At 38.3% G+C, this 19,695-nt stretch overlaps 1 protein-coding gene across 2 annotated transcripts in view; it reads left to right on the forward strand.

Moving 5' to 3' along the window:
• stag2.L (stromal antigen 2 L homeolog) overlaps positions 1 to 19,695 on the forward strand; it is a 65,778-nt gene that overhangs the window by 23,500 nt on the left and 22,583 nt on the right. Inside the window, exons 3-21 of one of the 2 annotated variants that reach the window (XM_018228685.2) lie at positions 197 to 253; positions 2,107 to 2,185; positions 3,414 to 3,560; positions 4,312 to 4,408; positions 4,711 to 4,787; positions 6,122 to 6,326; positions 7,046 to 7,197; positions 9,207 to 9,280; positions 9,369 to 9,492; positions 11,575 to 11,673; positions 11,758 to 11,837; positions 12,737 to 12,844; positions 13,661 to 13,772; positions 16,084 to 16,201; positions 16,798 to 16,901; positions 17,023 to 17,115; positions 17,291 to 17,380; positions 17,476 to 17,679; positions 18,306 to 18,376. In XM_018228685.2, coding sequence (XP_018084174.1) covers positions 197 to 253; positions 2,107 to 2,185; positions 3,414 to 3,560; positions 4,312 to 4,408; positions 4,711 to 4,787; positions 6,122 to 6,326; positions 7,046 to 7,197; positions 9,207 to 9,280; positions 9,369 to 9,492; positions 11,575 to 11,673; positions 11,758 to 11,837; positions 12,737 to 12,844; positions 13,661 to 13,772; positions 16,084 to 16,201; positions 16,798 to 16,901; positions 17,023 to 17,115; positions 17,291 to 17,380; positions 17,476 to 17,679; positions 18,306 to 18,376 — 2,091 coding nt within the window. 2 annotated transcript variants of the gene reach the window in all.

Consider the following 19,695-nt stretch of genomic DNA (forward strand, 5'->3'; position numbering starts at 1 on the left):
TTAAAACTTTGAATACTTTTTAAATTAAAAAAAAAAAAAGTTTTTTCCCCCACTAGATTTTTAAGACATTCTAAATGACCCCTTTAATGTTTACTTTTATTTTAACATCCCTAATTAATGGATCGGCTGACAAGTTCTGTTCACATTTTCACTTTTCCTTCATATGCATTAATTGCATGTGTTTTTTTATTAACAGACCTCTGGATCCCTCCCTTCATGATATGGGTCCACTTTCCTGCAATGCTGGACCAAGGTATGTCCTTCACATCATTTTTTTTGCCTCACATGGTAGCTGTGGAATTTTCAGAGCTATTATTTGACTGAATAAATTTGAGCTCAAATTAGAAAGCAATTATTTTTATTTCTAGAATATAGGACAATCGTTACTGAACATGAACTTTGACTGATTAAACAAATTGAAAGGTATTAGAGTCTTATGGTGTGACTTGATCGATATTGTTCTGTCGGCCTTTTTTGTCTTTGCCCCTTGCTTTTCTGTTTTCATTTTGGAGCCACAGACTAAACTAAACTGCACAATGAATAGTGAGAATTATTGCATGAGGGCACATAAAATGAATTTGCTCTGTCCAAACCTTCAAGATATTAACGGATTGGCAAGTAGGCAGACAGAATTGGCAGATTATATTCAATTTGCTAAATACCGGCTGACCAAATGCTGTTTATTTGATCCATCAGATCTGGCAGAAGAGGAGCTGTGACAATGTTCCTCTGTGGGCAAAATTTTCAGTTTGGAAATACATGTCCAGACATTCCAGCAGTATTGTTAAATCACTCCGATATACTGATTATGAAGTGTATAAAGTCTGTTAAACCCCTTTGTGCAACATGTTTTGAATGGTAAAATTGAATGCCGTAAGCTCCCCATAGACGCAACGATTCTTCTTGCCGAACGACCGATTTTAGGGAAGTCCGACCAATCCTTCGAAATTATTGTGCGGTTAGTGGGATTCGAACGATCGTACATCTTACGATTTTTCGGCCGACATCTGTCAGGAAATTGATTGGCCAGGTCAAAAAGTCTTTGTCGGTCCCAGTGCAATCTATCTATGTTTGCAGGGCCAAGCAGGCAGCTCCCCTTTGTTTTCATGGCAAATTGGTCTTTTTAGTTGATGGTAAATTCGTACGATGGTTCCGAGAAGATCGTGGTCTCACGATGAGGATCTCAACATCTATGGCCAGCTTAAGTATAGTAAACTTCAGATGTATAATCTCATTAAGGCTTTGTATGCCATTTGTGTTTGGTTTGTTCTGCATAATTTTATCTTGGTTGCTCTTTGTGTTTTCTTGTATGTCTACATGTTTTATGGCTTCTTTTTACTTCTGGTACAATCAGTGCACCTATAACATCCCAATTTCATCTTTTTAGACAAGCAGTTGGTTGGATTGGGGCTGTGTCCTTTAAAGTCTGTTATCATTAGTATGTCCCTTAGATTCCTACCCCTTTCCCATCATGGGAGCAGGAGCTGGTTCATACCGACTGTGACACTTGGTGTGTTGATCACTAAGGGTGGGGGTGGAGCTATTGGCTGCCATGCAACAAGTTTGGTGCCTTTTTTTAAAAAAATGTTTGCCCCTTCATCTGGATTTACATCAGCTTGTTCACATTGGTTAATGACCCTTTAAATTGTGATTTCAAATTAATTGTTGCACAGAATTTCAATTAGATACACATTAGGGCTTTGACTTTGCTATTTAAGGACATTAAGATTTTTGTATTTGTTTGCCCAAGCTTCAGTGACCCCCATTTGAAAGCTTGAAAGTGTCCGAAGAAGGAGGCAAACATAATTAAAAAATTAAAAAAAAAACTAAAAAAAATAACGAAGACCAGACGAAAAATTGTTTAGAATTGGCCATTCTATAGTATATGAAAAGTAAACTTGAAGGTGAACTACCCCTTTAAATAACACGAACAACCTTGCTGTGTAGGATTTTTTTTTTCAGTTCAATAAGCAAATTGCACAAGGATCTGAAAAATATTTTTACTGGTATTTGTATCAAAAATTAAAATGAAATGTCTTTTTTATAAAAAGCTTATTTGATCCCAAAAACCTTACATGTAATATATTTTTCTATTTAATGTTTTAGGGAGTCAGAGATGCATTTTTCATCGGATACAGACTTTGATGATACTGAAGTAAAAGTCACAAAACAAGGCAAAGGAAAGGTATGTTTTTTTGTTTTTCTCATTCATCAAGTAACTTAAAGGGGAACTCCCTTCCAAACCAAAATTTGATAAAAGAGGCCCGCTTAACGCAGAAACCCCTAATATACCCATAAGTTACCTGTTTCTTCAAAAAGTATAAATAAATGCCATTTTCTATGCTGAAATCCAGCAGTTTAACAGTTCTCTTTCTGCATCATTTGAAATCCTTGCAGGGAAGGTGGGACTAAGCAGATTTTACAAATTGTAGCAAATACCCCACAATTTATAGACCGCATGCAGGAACTACATAACCCACAATGCATTGCACTGTGATGTTCCGTTCCTTATTGAAATCACGTGTGCAGGGAATTGTGGGGTTTGGAGGATACAGGCTAAGGACAGCTGGCTGTTGATACAAAGTAAAAGTAGTCAGCCAGCTCAGCAAAGTAGTCAGACAGATCAGCAGTAGAGCAGGGGGCTAGGCTTCGGGAACTGTTCCAAACCATTTAAAATCATGAAAAGTCTGCATATTTTTTAATTGTTGTATATTGCAAAGTTGCTTGAAATTATGTTTACTTTTCAAAACCCTTAAGTTATGTTTGTGTGGAGTTCCCCTTTAACTAAAAATGATGGCAGTTGCATGGAGTGTTCATGCAGGACCCCACATTGTTTGGGCTGTCCATATTTTAAGAGTTAATTTTTCACTGAAAACTTGGTATGATACATTGCCAAGAATCACTAAATTCTCTGTCTTATCTGTTAGTGGAACCCACTTTTAAGCCGTTGTTGCCATATGTGTACTAATTGTGACAGTCCCAGTCAGTGGAATGCGACCCCTATTTATTTCTTATTGCCATTACGTTTTATATGAGGTGTGGTTGGGAACTCAACTCAAGGTCATTGCTTATTGGTTGCCCTGGATATACCTGTAACTATATTAGGGTAACTAATATGAATGTCTCCAAACATCTGTAACTTTCTTTTGAAGAGCCCTGATCAAAAACCATTGCTGTAACCATAAACACTCAACTGCACACAACCGATCAGCTGCATGTTCTGCTCAAGTCTGCTACATGCAAAATTATTGAAATGTGTGTAATATCAAATTGACGTGTTCATTTTACTTCAACATATGATGACTACAAATTGGTTCAGTTTTAAGCTTCAAGTACATCTTGCATCTATTTTTTTCTAGGTTCATGCTGTGATATTATAAATTGCTATATTTACACACTGTTGTTCATTACAGAAAGGAAAGAAAGGCAACGTTGAAAAAGGCAAAGGTGGACCATTGAGACCTGGTGGTCCTAACTGGATGAATGGACATCACCAGCAAAATGGAGTAGAGAATATGATGTTGTTTGAGGTGGTGAAAATGGGAAAGAGTGCAATGCAGGTAAACAAACTACATTCTGTCCCCATACCTTTTGTTTTGTTTTATACAGTTATGTAGTATATTCCTTTACTTGATAAGCTTTACATAATGGCACTTTCAAACATATTGTCCCAAGCAGTAGCACTCAGCACATGACCATGTAGCTTTTATTCAGTTATAATTGGAATCCACCTCCACCCATCAGTGAATTGGCTTTTTTTGTCCTTTAAAGGCGTTTGATGTAGTTGCATGCCTTGATTTATTTAATTGCAAGCCATAATACCTTGGCAAGCCTTTTAAAACATTGCTGTATCTTTAAAGGGATCCTGTCATCGGGAAAACATGTTTTTTTCAAAATGCATCAGTTAATATTGTTACTCCAGCAGAATTCTGCACTGAAATCCATTTTATATTCAATTTTGAAATCTGACATGGGGCTAGACATTTTGTCAATTTCCCAGCTGCCCCTGGTCATATGACTTGTGCTCTGACAATATGTTTGAAAGTTTGAATTTTTTTTCCCATGACAGTATCCCTAGATATATTTTAAAGCATAGTTTATTACATGTTCCTTTTTCTCTTCATTGCTACCTAAAAATCCTTTGTTGTGAACAGTTTGTCTTCTGGAGATCTGAACCGTGCAAGTAAAACATATATAACGCTGGTCTTGGATTATATTGCATAGTAGTTTGATGCAGTGCTGTAGCAAAATCTAAGTACATTCTTGATTCAACTTTCAACCAAATAAATATTTTTTTTTTTTCCTTTTTAGTCAGTTGTAGACGACTGGATAGAAGCATATAAACACAGCAAAGACGTAGCTCTTCTAGACCTCATAAACTTCTTCATTCAGTGTTCAGGATGTAAAGGTAAGTTCATACACATTCCAAAAACAAATCTCACCACGATTTAAATTATATATATATATATATATATATATATATATATATATATATATATATATATATATATATATATATATATATATATATATATATATATATATATATATATATATATATATATATATATATATATATAAAAAAAGTTTGCTGTCAACTACCCTGAAGCCTTTACGGTAACTTCCAGCTCAAATATATGATTCTTGCAGACCTTGGATTTTGTAATGACGTGCATTAATAAAATATTGTTTAAATATTTTGACTTCTAGGTGTTGTCTCTGGTGAAATGTTTCGCCATATGCAAAATTCAGAAATAATTAGAAGAATGACAGAAGAGTTTGATGAGGTATGTACAACTATTTATTTTCTGTCATATTCTCACATTTGCACTAAGATAGTAGTTGTTTTGAATTTTATTGGGCTAAATTGACAAGTTATGATTAAATGCATTTTTGGTTGAAGTCAAGAGACCATCACCTAAAGTATTTGTACAGTTGCAGCACTAAGTGTACTATAGTCAGAGCAGAATTTGGTCAGGACATATCTCGCTAATCTAATGGTTCCATGCTTGGCAGATTGTCTGACGCGCTTTTCACTTTTGCTCCCTATCCACAGCCCCAGTGCAGCTGACCATTTTCCAATCTTTATCTGATATAACCCCAATGACACTGGGCAGCCAACTCTGCATGGGTACCTTTACTTAAGCAGCTTTTGAATGACTACTCAGCAGGAACTGAAAGCAGACAGCTCTTAGTATACTAGCTATTTTAGTGCTTTGAAACTTCGTTGCTTTAAAGGGATTCTGTCATTATTTTTATGATGCAGTTTTTATTTCTAAATTACTGTTTACACTGCAAATAATTCATTCTACAATATAAAATTTCATTCCTGAACCAACAAGTGTATATTTTTTTTATAGTTGTAATATTGGTGTGTAGGCAGCCATCTCAGGTAATTTTGCCTGGTCATGTCCTTTCAGAAAGAACCAGCGCTTTAGAATGGAACTGCTTTCTGTCAGGCTGTTGTTTCTCCTACTCAATGTAACTGAATGTGTCACAGTGGGACCTGGATTTTACTACTGAGTGCTGTTCTTAGATATAGCTGTTATCTTGTGTTAGGGAGCTGCTATCTGATTACCTTTCCATTGTTCTGTTGTTAGGCGGGGGGTGGTAAAAGCAGGGGGGTCATATCACTCCAAGTTGCAGTGACTGAAGTTTATCAGAGCACAAGTCACATGACTGGGGGGCAGCTGGGAAACTGACAATATGTCTAGCCCCATGTCATTTTTCAAAATTAAATATAAAAAAAAATATTTGAAAAAAATTTGCTCTTTTAAGAAATGAGTTTCAGTGCAGAATTCTGCTGAAGTAGCACTATTAACTGATGCGTTTTGAAGAAACAATTTCCCCATGACCGTATCCCTTTAAGGAGAATGGACTATAGGAAGTTTATAGTCTTGTTATTTATGGAAAAAAAACTGCTTCACAAAAACCCTGTTTATGATTGCTTAAAATCAACCATGGAGCCCTGAAGTGCTTCTGTCTTTTTAAATATCAGAATTAACTCACATACTGCACTGATTTACTTGCAGCTCTGAAACATAAAATATATGTCACTGGCTTACTATTTGGGTAACCTGAAGATTTAAAATATCTTGCTTTGTTTTTCTTTTGCCTACAGGATAGTGGAGATTACCCACTAACAATGGCTGGTCCACAGTGGAAGAAGTTTAAGTTCAGTTTCTGTGAATTCATCGGAGTTTTGGTCCGCCAATGTCAATACAGCATAATATATGACGAATATATGATGGATACTGTTATATCTCTTCTTACTGGACTTTCTGACTCGCAAGTTCGAGCATTTCGACATACAAGCACATTAGCAGGTTTGTGGCTGCCCTTTTGCGTTTTGTATGTATTTTCTTTTTTCTTTTGCTCTTTATGTAAAACGTAGGTTCATTTGCTTCTAATAAAATTGAACACAGTTTGTGCGAATATAATAGACCTTAAATTTTAAGCTCCACTGGGGCAAGGACTGATGTCAATGATGTATATTATGTGAATGGTGTATATTCTGTAAAGCCCTGGAGAATATGTCTGCGCTATATAAATAAACAATAATGACTCACAGCTTTCAAAAAGGGGGTAGGGTAAGGTTTCTGTAAAGCACTTTTGCAGAGTATAAGATCTTTCAAATCATTCCCTGTGAAACTGTGACAGTCTTGACTAAGCAGCAACATAAATTTAGTCTTTTGATAAAAAGAAAAGTTTTCCCTGGTCTTGTGATTTATTTCAACCATTATTGTACATGACATTGGCCAGAAAAAGCAATTCTAGGTCACAACCCTTAAAATAGCTTTCCAAGCTGACATCTGGCTTTCAGACAACATTTTGTATATCCACACTTCTTACGTTTCACAAGCATGAAAATATTTTTTAAAATTTCCCAAAAGTATATAACTCAGATTTTGTGTTCTTTCCTTGATAAACTTTTTGAATATCTTTTAAAGTGTGTTAATTCAATGATCGATGTTAGATGATAAATATATAGCAGAATTTGGCTCAGATTGCTTACCTAATAACGGCATTTGTTTGTGTTGTACAGCGATGAAGCTAATGACAGCTTTGGTAAATGTGGCACTTAATCTCAGCATTAACATGGACAATACGCAAAGACAGTATGAGGCAGAAAGAAACAAGATGATTGGGAAACGAGCCAATGACAGGCTGGAGCTTTTATTACAGAAACGAAAGGAGGTCAGAACATTGTGTTAATGTGCAATCTTGTTCTTGCAACTTGCCTTACCTTTTATACTTATATGTAATTAAAGGAGAAGGAAAGCTACGGAGGCATTTTATTGCCAATAGATTAGCTGCAATAGTGCAAGCTAGAATGCTATATTTATTCTGTAGAATGTTTTACCATACCTGAGTAAAAAGCTCTAGAAACTCTGTTTGTTTAGGATAGGAGCTGCAGTATTAACATGGTGTGACATCACTTCCTGTCTGAGTCTCCCTGCTCTGGGCTCAGATTACAGTAGAGAATGGAGGGGGGGGAGAGGAGCAAACTGAGCATGCTCTTGCCCAGGGCAATTAGGTTTAAGCTGAAGGCAGGAAGTCTGATACAGAAGCCCATGTGTACACAATAGAAGGAAAGAAATGCAGTGTTTCTTTTGACAGGGGACTCAGAGCAGCACTACTTTGGGGGTTTACTGGTATATTTAGATGGACCTTTCTGATAAGGCTTACTTAGTTTTAACCTTTCCTTCGCCTTTAAGGTTTTTTGCTACTTTTTTGTCATGGAAAATAATGTAGAAGAAAAAAATCTAGATATTGTATGTAAGCTGTGATGATGTGTGGACTCTTAAAACCCTGCTCAACTATATTTTATTTACATTTTCATGCATTTTCTTGTTTTGGATCCTGTGTAGAACATGCATTTTATTGCCATTTTATTCTTTTGCTGTTATGTTGTTTAGCTTCTACTAACCTATTCTTGGTTATGCATATCTCCAGCAAGTTTGCTTTTATTAATCTTTTACGTTGCTCTAAAGGGGTGGTTCAACTTTTGAATAACTTCTAGTATGTTCTAGAATGGCCAAATCGAAGCAACTTTTCAGTTCGTCTTCGTTATTTTTGAAGTTTTTTAATTATTTGATCATTGCTTCTGACTCTTTGCAAGTTTCAAAAGGGGTCACTGACCCCATCTAAAAACAAATGTTCTGTAAGGCTACTAATTTATTGTTACTGTTTATTATTCCTCTTTCTATTCGGGTCCTTTCCTATTCATATTCCAGTCTCTTGTTCAAATCAATGCATGGTTACTAGTGAAATTTGGACCCTAGCAACCAGACTGCTAAACATTGCAAACTGGAGAGCTACCGAATATAAATCACATTATAAAAAATGAAAACCAATTACCGTATATACTCGTGTATAAGCCGACCCGTGTATAAGCCGAGGTACCTAATTTACCTAAGAAAACTGGAAAAATGTATTGACTCGTGTATAAGCCTAGGGGCTGATTGAAAATCAATCTGTACTTTGTACAGGAACGCTCCTCTAGTCATATAGACAGCCCTGCTGAGAATAAGGATTGCACTTCCCCAAGCAAACAGCGTATAAGAAATTCAAATCCCGTAATATCGGATCCCTCACCTCCCTCTCCCATAGCGCATCAGGACTCTGTGACTGACGATCGCCGCCCGGAGCAGGTCCAGGAGCTCCGGGCGGCGCGTCCTTCCCTGCCGGCGTCCTTCCAAAATGGCGCCCATGGCCGCCACGTGGGTAGAGGCGCCGGCGCCGCTACCCACGTGGCGGCCATGGGCGCCGCCATTTTGGGAGCGACGCCGGCAGGGAAGGACGCGCCGCCCGGAGCTCCTGGACCTGCTCCGGGCGGCGATCGTCAGTCACAGAGTCCTGATGCGCTATGGGAGAGGGAGGTGAGGGATCCGATATTACGGGATTTGAATTTCTTATACGCTGTTTGCTTGGGGAAGTGCAATCCTTATTCTCAGCAGGGCTGTCTATATGACAGGGATCCGGTGAGGGATTGGCGTATGACCCGCGTATAAGCCGAGGTCGAGTTTTTCAGCACATTTTGGGTGCTGAAAAACTCGGCTTATACGCGAGTATATACGGTACAAATTGTCTCAGAATATCACTCTCTACATCACACTAAATGTTAACTCAAAGGGGAACAACCCCTTTAAGTTATTCAGGTATACGTTTCTTAAATGCTGAAAACTTTTTATTCTCAAACACAGCTGCAAGAAAATCAGGATGAGATAGAAAATATGATGAATGCGATATTTAAAGGTGTTTTTGTTCACAGATACAGGTAAGTGGATATTTACTTGGTCTTTCTATCTGTGTGTTATGTAGTTAATGTAATGTAATGCTGTATTGTATTTTTTCCCCAATAACAGAGATGCTATTGCTGAAATTCGAGCTATTTGCATAGAGGAGATAGGTGTATGGATGAAAATGTATAGTGATGCCTTCCTTAATGACAGCTATTTGAAATATGTAGGTTGGACTATGCATGATAAGGTAAGGATGATTTGTTGTTTTTTTTTAAATAAAACATTACAGCAAGTGGTTGTATCTCTGTATATACATGTGACATGGTACATCCATATTGCATTTTTGCTTTGTTTCGTTGGTAGCAATAATGAAAGCAATTGGAACACAGTATAAGCCTTTTAAGGGACAAAGATAGATTAATCTTTCTTAGGTGCCAATTTGTTACTTCCCCATCTCAGACCATATAGCTCCTCTTTGCTGAAAAATCACTGTCCCAGGATCCTACTTAAGTGAGTGCCACTATCTCGTCGCTTGTCCCAGGGATTTCTTGCGGGGCATTAAAAAATGAATAAATGCAGGCAAGTACAGCAAGCAAAGATCACAAGACCGGAAGCAAGATAGTGGACTGCGGTGCTTTTCATTGAAAAGGGGCGCAAGTTCAGGGTCTGAGGTCAGCTATAGTTGTCATAATTCTTTAAAGGAGAAGAAAAGGCTTTTTACACTTGGGGGTGCCAAATGTTAGGCACCCCCAAGTGATTGTATTAACTTACCCGAAACCTTGGGCTGGTGCTCCTATCAGCAGAAAACTGCACTGGTCCGGGGTTATACCAGTGAGTACCATGGAGTGATCCACTTCTGTTGTCCTCTTTCCTTCACGCGCTGCGCATGCACAGTAGAACGAAAAGCCGAACTTTAACTTAAAAGTTGGTTATTTCGTTCAACTGCGCATGCGTTAGCCCCAGGAAATTTGAAGAAAGAAAAACGCCGGAAGAGGATCTCTCTGTGCTGCTCACTGGTATAACCACGGGCCGGTGCATTTTTTTGCTGATAGGAGCACCGGCTCGGGGTTTCAGGTAAGTAAATACAATCACTTGGGGGTGCCTAGCATTTGGCACCCCCAAGTGTAAAAAGCCTTTCCTTCTCCTTTAAGGTTATTTGCATATGGGGCAAGTTGGGTGTCTTAAGGGCCATTTGCTTTACACCAAAGCAACAATTGTCCTCTATTAACTTGCATTGAAAGTCCCCCCCCCCAGCTAGCTCAGGTATTTGGGGTGGCTTCAATGCAGGTCTGAGGGGATGGTGAATGTGCTCAGAGTGCGACTACCAGTTTAACGGCAGTTTAAAAGCAGAAGGTGTGGTTTGATGTGTTAATGTGTATGACCAGAAAGTTATTTGCAGCAGCCGAGAAGTCCTATCCTCTCAGAAAGCATATTGTCTATCATATACTTTTTCCTATGCACTGCTTAGTTGAGCACTTTTTGAGGCAAGAGTGCCACTGTTTAAAACAGGAGTATCTTTTTTCCATTCGTTGTCCATCTATTATATGTAGGCTTTTTGAGTGATTTTATTATACTAAGGGGGTTATTTATTAAAGGTCGAATTGTTTTTTCCACAAAAAACCTGTCGAGGTCATGTAGCAGACGTCCCTTGAAGCATTTAGGGCTAGTCCACACGGGGAGATAGCCCTGCGTTTGCGGTGGCGGCGACAAAGCGCCGCGCCAGTCGCCGCGACCGGCGCAGGCGACAGTTTTGTATGGGCGCCTATGTAAAAACGCCTGTGCTAACCACACGAGGCGATGCGCTTTTCAACAGTCGCCTGAAAAAGCCTGGCGAGGCATTTTCAGGCGACTGTTGAAAAGCGCATCGCCTCGTGTGGTTAGCACAGGCGTTTTTTACATAGGCGTCCATACAAAACTGTCGCCTGCGCCGGTCGCGGCGACTGGCGCGGCGCTTTGTCGCCGCAAACGCAAGGCTATCTCCCCGTGTGGAATAGCCCTTAAAGATGTTAATAGCCTTCATGATGTTGGGGGGGGGGGGGGGGTTGTGGTTTTCGGCCAAAAACTCAGTTTGAGTATTCGAGTTTTTCAACCCCACTACACTGATTCAAAAATGTTCTTATATTAGAATCCATTCGAGTTATGAGTTCATTCGAGGTTTAAAAATAGCTCTAAAATTCAACCTTTGAAAAATAACCTCCTCCACCATAAAAATGGAACTGTATAATTCACCATTTTGGTATAAAAATAGACATTCTAAGCATATCATTTCTGTTCATTTACGACTCAACGTGTGTTTATCCGAAAAGTAAGAACATTTATTTTCTTTTAGCAAGGAGAAGTTCGGCTGAAATGCCTTACAGCTTTACAGGGACTGTATTACAACCGTGAGCTCAATACAAAACTTGAGCTGTTCACAAGTCGATTCAAGGTATTTTTGGTTTTTTTAGCATTCTTTTGTCATGCAATCTATTTTATCTGCATCATCTCAGTGACACTTTTGTTTGATTTGTAGGACCGTATTGTGTCCATGACTCTTGACAAGGAGTATGATGTTGCAGTTCAAGCAATAAAGCTTCTTACTCTTGTTTTACAGTAAGTTCATGTTTTTGTGTCATTGTACATGAGGTTTAGCTAAAATTTAAAGAAAAAAAAAGCCCAAAAACAAATACTAAAACTGGGGATTCCAATCTGGTTTTCAGTAGGTAACTTTCTGGCAGAGGGTTGCCTTGTGTATATTGACTGCACATGTGGCCCACTTAAATCATCCAAGGCATTCAGGGAGCAGGAAAAACATGGCAGTGCCACAGTTTTTAGGATCATACCCCAGGCTGGTTGGTATAGGTAGAAGGTTATCATTTTAGACTCTGGTGTTGCTGAACAATTTGAAACCCCAAGTCTTTCCTTTTTTTTTTTTATTTTTTAAAAAAAAAAAAATATTTGTAAATTCTTTCTAGCTCTAAGCACGCTTCTCTCTTATACTGAGAAATTTGTGAAACTACCTTAGCACTTTTAAATTGGTTACCATTTCAATCTCCGTTTAAAAAAAGGGAATCCGCTAAAAACCAATAACAAAATGAAAGTCCTTACACAAAGTTAAAACAAGCTTTCTGGTTGACTCAGATAGTTGCAGTTGCGGGCACAGAGCGTTTAGCAAGTGATGCTTGTTGGGTTTGAAAACTACAACTGCATCTTAGCAACTATGTAGAATACCACCAATGTTAATATCCAGATGACCATCTACTGTTACCATTGCTATACTTTTAAATCATATTTTTCAAGTTTAAAATAAAGCATGGTCATTACATTCTAATCATTTTCTCTTATTTCATATAACACAGAAAACCACTGTTGAATGAACAATTTCTCACTGTCCCACAGTTTAAAAAGTTTGCTACAGCTGAGCATTTTACAAAATAAATCCTTGCTATACCATATTTTTATACATCATTCTACTGTAAAACTAAAAATTATTATTTTTCAATTCTTTGCAGAAGCAGTGACGAAGTTCTGACTGCTGAAGATTGTGAAAATGTTTATCATCTGGTTTACTCTGCTCACCGACCTGTGGCTGTTGCAGCTGGAGAATTCCTTTACAAAAAGTAAGTGTGCATTGAATTCGTAAACCTGCTTGTTGAAGATGACTAATATAAGTAAATAGGGTTTCTGATAAACATACTTTTTTTTACCATTGTTATAATAGTATAATGCTATAATACTAGTACACAGAAAACCCCCACTCTATATTGGACTTCTACTTTTCTGTAAATCGAAGCAGCCAACAACAAATGGCTAAATCCAAGGGGTTGTTTATACAGACCTCTTCTCTACTTAACTGTGTTAATTACAGGGAGAAGTAATGGTGTTTTCTGTGTTGCCATTTTAGACTGATCTGATTTTTGACAGTTCCCTGTGTGAAGAAACAGGAAGGAATGAAATCTGTCACTGGGTTACTTGCTTACAGTTTTACAAAATGTGCCCCATAAAATCAGAAATCTGCTCCATGTGCTCATTGACAGGCTGATCTCATTAATTTCTGTCACTGCACACAAGGGAAGGGAAAACACTGTCTATGCCATTATCCTATTTTTTCTGTTCATAAAAAAAAAAAAAAAAAAGAAACGACGCAGCATTATTTTTCAGCATAATTACTGTTGATTTTGCTTAGGTTGAAAAAAGTGTTGATAAGTGTATATTGACTCTTAAGGTCAGTCCACACGAGCAGATTCAGGGAGATTAATCTCCCCATCAACATTAACATTACACAGAGTTTTGTAAAGGTTTGCATTGCTTTTAAAAGTAATGAATGCACTGATATAGTGAATATGCAATTTAAATGTAATAATTCTTGTTTGTTTTTAGGATTCATACAGCAGGCTGCATTAAATAATGTTTACTTATTTCCCCCTTCTCAACAGGCTCTTCAGTTGCAGAGATCCTGAAGAAGATGGAATCATGAAGCGAAGAGGAAGGCTTAGCCCAAATGCCAATCTTGTCAAGACTTTGGTGTTTTTCTTTTTGGAGAGCGAGGTATACTTCGCCATAGTGCTATGTTTTATATGTGAATTACTGGTGTCTATATAAAAGCAGGCAGTATTGCTTAAATGATTGTGGTAGTATGCAGCTTTCTATGTAGTGTTTGACAAAATGCATCAGTCCAGTCTATTATCCTGCAAAGTATATGTATATATTGTGAGCTTCAGGTTGCGAAGATCATAGCTATGGCACAATTTTTAGCACAGAGAATGGAGACTGACACCACCTTTACATTTAAATGCAGCTTTGTTGGCTTTTATTTGTCACAAAATTAATCTTTATCCCACTGGCTTCACAAAAGGAAACGGATTTTACTTCACATAAGCATTAACCGTCCCAATTCACACACTCACTGGTGTTCCCGTTAACTCACAGTTTTTAGCCCTCATCGGCTTTCACTGAACACAAGTCCCAGAATCCTCTCTGGGGCTCACTCAAGACACTCGGTTTCCTGGGAGGGTTTTCTCTCTTCCTCTCCAGTCCTTTTGGAGCTCTTTCCATCACAGTTGGAATGACACTCTTTTTCCCGCACACAAGCACACCTCCTTTCTGCACTTGAAGGTGTCCACGGCCCCTCACCCTCCTCCAGCTCCAGGAGGTATCCGGGGGAAGAGCTCACATATGGTGGAGGATTTGGGCACAGAAAGTGGTAAGCACAGAAGCTTGAGTCGCGGAGACAATGCATTTAAGAGAATGCTAAATGCCTCAAGTAAAGCGGAGCATTTCTGTGAGTTGCAGGGAGCAGTGGCAGCTCCTGTAAAGTCTGTAGGAAAACAGAATATTTTTTTCTCCCAGCAGCACTTCCCTCCTCTCTAGGATGTGTCCGGAGAACTCTGAGGTGTGGTGACACAGGTCTTTTACCTTTCCTAGCTAGCTCCTCTCTCAGCTGCCACTTAATTACTTAGCTGAGAGGGAATATTAACCCTACCTGTGCTGGATATCCCTCTGCAAACCATATCATGCAACTGAAATGCACTCTTTTCAGGGCACTTTCCTGCAAGACCGTGCTGTTTCCCAAACACCCTGTCACACTATGTATAAGAAATGTAGAGACTTCTATTTTAAGTAGTCTGCACCTAGCAGATCAGCACTTTGTTTAGCCTACTTATAAGGGCACATACCCTTGACATTTTGCTATGACAAGATTGAGATGCAGTGCTATTTCATCTATGCTGTTTAATGTATGTTTGAAGAATTTTAAACTGCAGAAGCAAATTGCCCAAACACTTTTAATAGAAAGTAATCGATAGTGCTGCCAACTGTAACAGACTGTCCCATTTGCACCCAGTGCATTGGGGACACATGGAACATTGCCTCGTTTTTGTTGGCAGTATTAATGGGTACAGAGACATTATTTAAGTGGGGTACTACAAACCGTGTCAGACACCACTCACCTGCTGATATGTGTATAAAACCCAGGATAATGAGTATAAATCAATGTTGTGGTTTTCAATGTAAGAAGTAAAAGTTTTTTGTTTTGACTTTCTGTCCCTGTTACAAACTGCATTAAATGGTGGGGAGGTACATTTTTTTTCTATCCCTCTGTGGTACGGTTTTCTTCTCTGCCCTACAAACACTTTCCTGTTGATTCTAATTTGGGATGGTGCTGTACAACACCTGGGACTAATTCACTGTAGATTTTTTCTTGTTTTGTTTATATCTTGACAGTCTTCTGTTATCTCGCATGTAGGAGAGAAGTACTTATACATCTGAATTCGCTTATCCGTCCTCTAAAGCAGGGGTCCCCAACCTTTTTTTTTTTATCTGTGAGCCACAATTAAATGTAAAAAAAAAAAAAAATTAATTGGGCATGCCAAAAAACGTCATCTGATTGATTCATTCATTCATAGCCCTACACGGACTTCTAGCCTGTAGGAGACTCTTGGAGTAAATGTGTTTTTGTGCTTCCAGAACTTGAATTTAAGTCAGGAATTTAAAAGTGGGCACTTACTATGAGGCCACTGGGAGCAACATCAATGGGGGTGGAGAGTACTATGTTGCTCATCAGCCACTGGTTGGGAATCACTGCTCTAAACATAACGATGATTCATTACCACAGCTAGAATTTTAGTTATACTTTATACACATGATTGTTCATTTTGCTCTAAGGGTGGCGGACAGCGAAATGAGCAGAAATGGGTTTCTGTATGCATAAAAAACAGTGGTTCATCTGTTTAAGCATTAACAACTTGAAAGAATACTAGTTGAATGGCACGATCTGAATGATATTTGTATATTTATTTGCTAAAGGCTATTTAATATCAGTTTGTGGAAATTACCTAATGTTTTTTCTTTTATTTGTCAGTTACATGAACACGCTGCATATCTTGTGGATAGTATGTGGGATTGTGCCACAGAGCTGCTGAAAGACTGGGACTGTATGAACAGTCTTCTGTTGGATGATCCACTTAATGGAGAAGAGGGTGAGACTTCCAGAGTTCATAACTTCATACGTTCTTTTGAGAGAAGTACCTTGCATAAGTGCTGTTTGTGTAATGACTCACTATCCAATGAATGGGGCAGTATTTTCAATAAATTCTTACTTTTTTTTGTTTTCCCAAATCCATAAATTAATTATTTTTCTAAAAGATCTCCTTCAAAAACAGCAGCATTCTAGCAGATTTGCAGCCCTTCATGCATTCCAGTCCCAAGAAAAGCCTGAAATTAAACCAAGCAAATTATGTGTACTGCTTGCTATTCTGTAGGCTGTAGTATACTGAACATTAAATCTCCTGCCTCCACTTCTGAGCTCTATATACCCCAGAGACATAAACAATGACATACATGGCATCTGTTTATTCTTACATTAACTACATCAGGTTCTTCACCAGATATCATGAAACTATTGTCTTCAATTGTATTTGTTTCTGTACTAGCAGCTTTACACACACGTGCATCTAAAATGTTCGTTTAAAATGTTCTAAGTCATTTCTTAATCAACATTTTTTTATTATGTATCTTAAAATAATTGTCTGGATTCTTTGATAAAAAAAAGTTTATATATGTTTTACATTTACAGCTCTTACAGACAGGCAGGAAAGTGCACTAATAGAGATTTTGCTCTGCACGGTTCGACAAGCTGCTGAATGTCATCCCCCAGTTGGCAGAGGAACTGGAAAAAGGGTGAGACTTCTTGCTAAAATTGTTATAAAACAAGCTACATATTTTAACTAAATCTTCGTTTTCCACTGTCAATGTTTTTTTTTTTTTGTTTAATTTATTGTGACCTAACCACCTTTGTTAGGTTCTCACTGCGAAAGAAAAGAAATCACAGATGGATGACAAAACACACCTTACAGAACTTTTTGCAGTGTCTCTTCCTCAGCTTTTAGCAAAAGTAAGTCTCTCATCACAACTTAGCGTGCTCTAACCAATTTTACTTTGAGGGTTTAAATTGCCTTGTTAATTGTATTTGTTTATTAACCTTTTGTCTTAGATTTAAGGAGCACATTGTTCTTATAATATGAAAATGCAGAGGGAGCAGTTTTTTTACTTTTTCTTTCTTTGAACAGTATTCCGTTGATGCAGAAAAGGTAACCAATCTGTTGCAGCTACCGCAGTACTTTGATTTGGAAATTTACACAACAGGCCGATTAGAAAAGGTAAATCTACCTCTATGATCAATGATGAAATGATTGTAGCTCAGTTGTATATAAAGCATAATGTTTATTAATTGAATATTTTTTTTTTCTTAAAGCATTTGGAGGCATTGTTGCGGCAGATTCGTAATATAGTAGAAAAGCATACAGACACAGATGTTTTAGAAGCCTGCTCTAAAACATACCATGCGCTTTGCAATGAGGAATTCACAATCTATAACAGAGTGGACATTGCAAAGAGTCAGTTAATTGATGAGCTGGCAGATAAGTTCAACAGGCTTCTCGAAGACTTTCTGCAAGAGGTATGTTTTCCAATTTCAGTATGCGTTTTCATTTCTGACCCAATAATAAAATATGTTCGTTCATTGGTGTGGATATTGGTGCAAATGGCGGCCCCCATGGCTACACAGCAGCTTGTTTATATAAACGTAATAGTAGTCTTTCTGAAGCAAACACACAGCTTTGACCAGTGCATGCTAATAGTATATTACGTGTTAATTACTTTAAAACACTTTCATTTTTTGGTGTTACTGTTCCTTTAGGCATACTGGTATCTGCATAGATGTATTTGTACAGCCACACTGGTGGATACATTGATATACCCAATTTCCTGTTCTTTGATACATTATTTAGGAGTTGTACTGCAAACCGTGTCAGTCACTCACTTGCTGATATGCGTTTTAGACCCAGGTTAATGAGTATTAATTAATGTTGTTTTCAATGGAAAAAGTTTTGTTTTAACTTTCTGTCCCTGTTACAAATTGCATCAAATGGTGGGGAGGTGCACTTTTTTTGAATCTACCTTTTAGAAAAACAAGTAAAAAAAAAAGAGGGCCTGCCCCTTTAATATTCAGGCAATAGTTATCCACAAATTGTATATTTGCTGACTGTATATGTATTAAGAACCTTTTTAATGCCCTATTTTCAGGAGGAAGAGCTGGATGAAGACGATGCATACCAAGTGCTATCTACATTAAAAAGGATAACTGCTTTTCACAAGTAAGGGGATATAACACAGTTTTCACATTGTAACCCAGACCAACATTTAAAATCTGTGGGCTAGGGATGCATTGCTGCACTTATTAGGGACTGCATACTGATTCAGAGCTATAATTTCAGTTGATCTGCTTGCTAGATATTTTAGGAATATTAGAGAATTTTGGGAGGCAGCTGTCACAGTGAGAGCCGATGCAACAGTAAGACGATCAGTAGGAAAAAAAATCCATGGATGTTTATCCATTTGCTTTTGGCACACTTTTTAGTTTTGGAATACTTTTGAAGGCTTTGTATGCATGGACTCAATTGTTATTTGTATTTGGGGGATTCATACTTTACTTAAAGCACGCACTGTGGCTTTTATTTATACTGAGATTCTATCCATTATCTAGAAGCCCCCAAAAGTTCCACAGTGTCATTTACCTTAGCATCCTGTTTAAATCAGTGATGATCATTTTTAACAGGTGTTTTTTTTCTGATAATACTAAGACAATAAGTTAAACTTTATAGTATGTAAACTGGAATAATTGTGTATTGATGGTAAGCAATCCTATTAGGCTTCTTAATTGTTTAAAACCGTTTTTAAGTAGCTTGGTGTTCCACAACACAAAACAGACAATGTAGAATACCCTATGCCCCTGTTTATATATGCCTTGCTGTTGGTCTTTGCCTATTATAACATTGTTTTACTTCAAGTTTTGGTGTTATCTTATTTTCTCTGTCGTCTTGGGGGACACAGGGAACGATCCTCCAGGAGGCATACACTGTACACTCCTATTTAGTTTTTTAAGTGTCCTGCTACCGGGAGGTTGGACCAACGCGTGACTCTACGTTCAGCCTATGGCTAATACCTGGGTGAGGTCTAAAAGCAGGGTTACCTGTTTTTACATAGGCAGCCCCCTATGAGGTGCAGCACACTAGGGTCAGTCCCTAGCTTAGCTATATAGACCACCTAGACGTTGCCTGCGCTGACTGACTCAGGGCAAAAGGTCTGGCGGTGTGGGGTTAAGTGGCACACTGCCTGTCTTATCTAAGGGATGTTGCCAATTTTTTTTTTTCTGGGGCGACCCCCCCCCTCTCTTCCCTCCCGCGCCAGGTCTGCCTCCCTGCTCGGTTCTCTTATGGTTCAGCACAAGCGTCTGTCCTACCTGCTGTCACAGCCTTCAGTGTCTGTCTGAATAGGCACTTACTGTAGACCTGCGCATTTGGGTAAGGCGTCTGGAGGGAGGAAGGCGAGGAAGCCTTCTGGCCAGTGGACAGCACCTAAAAACGCATAGGAGTGGAACGCAATGCGTTCCATCTCCTGTCTCTCCGGTGGCCAT

This window comes from Xenopus laevis, chromosome 8L (genome assembly GCF_017654675.1).
Source record: "Xenopus laevis strain J_2021 chromosome 8L, Xenopus_laevis_v10.1, whole genome shotgun sequence".
NCBI classification, from domain to species: Eukaryota; Metazoa; Chordata; class Amphibia; order Anura; family Pipidae; genus Xenopus; species Xenopus laevis.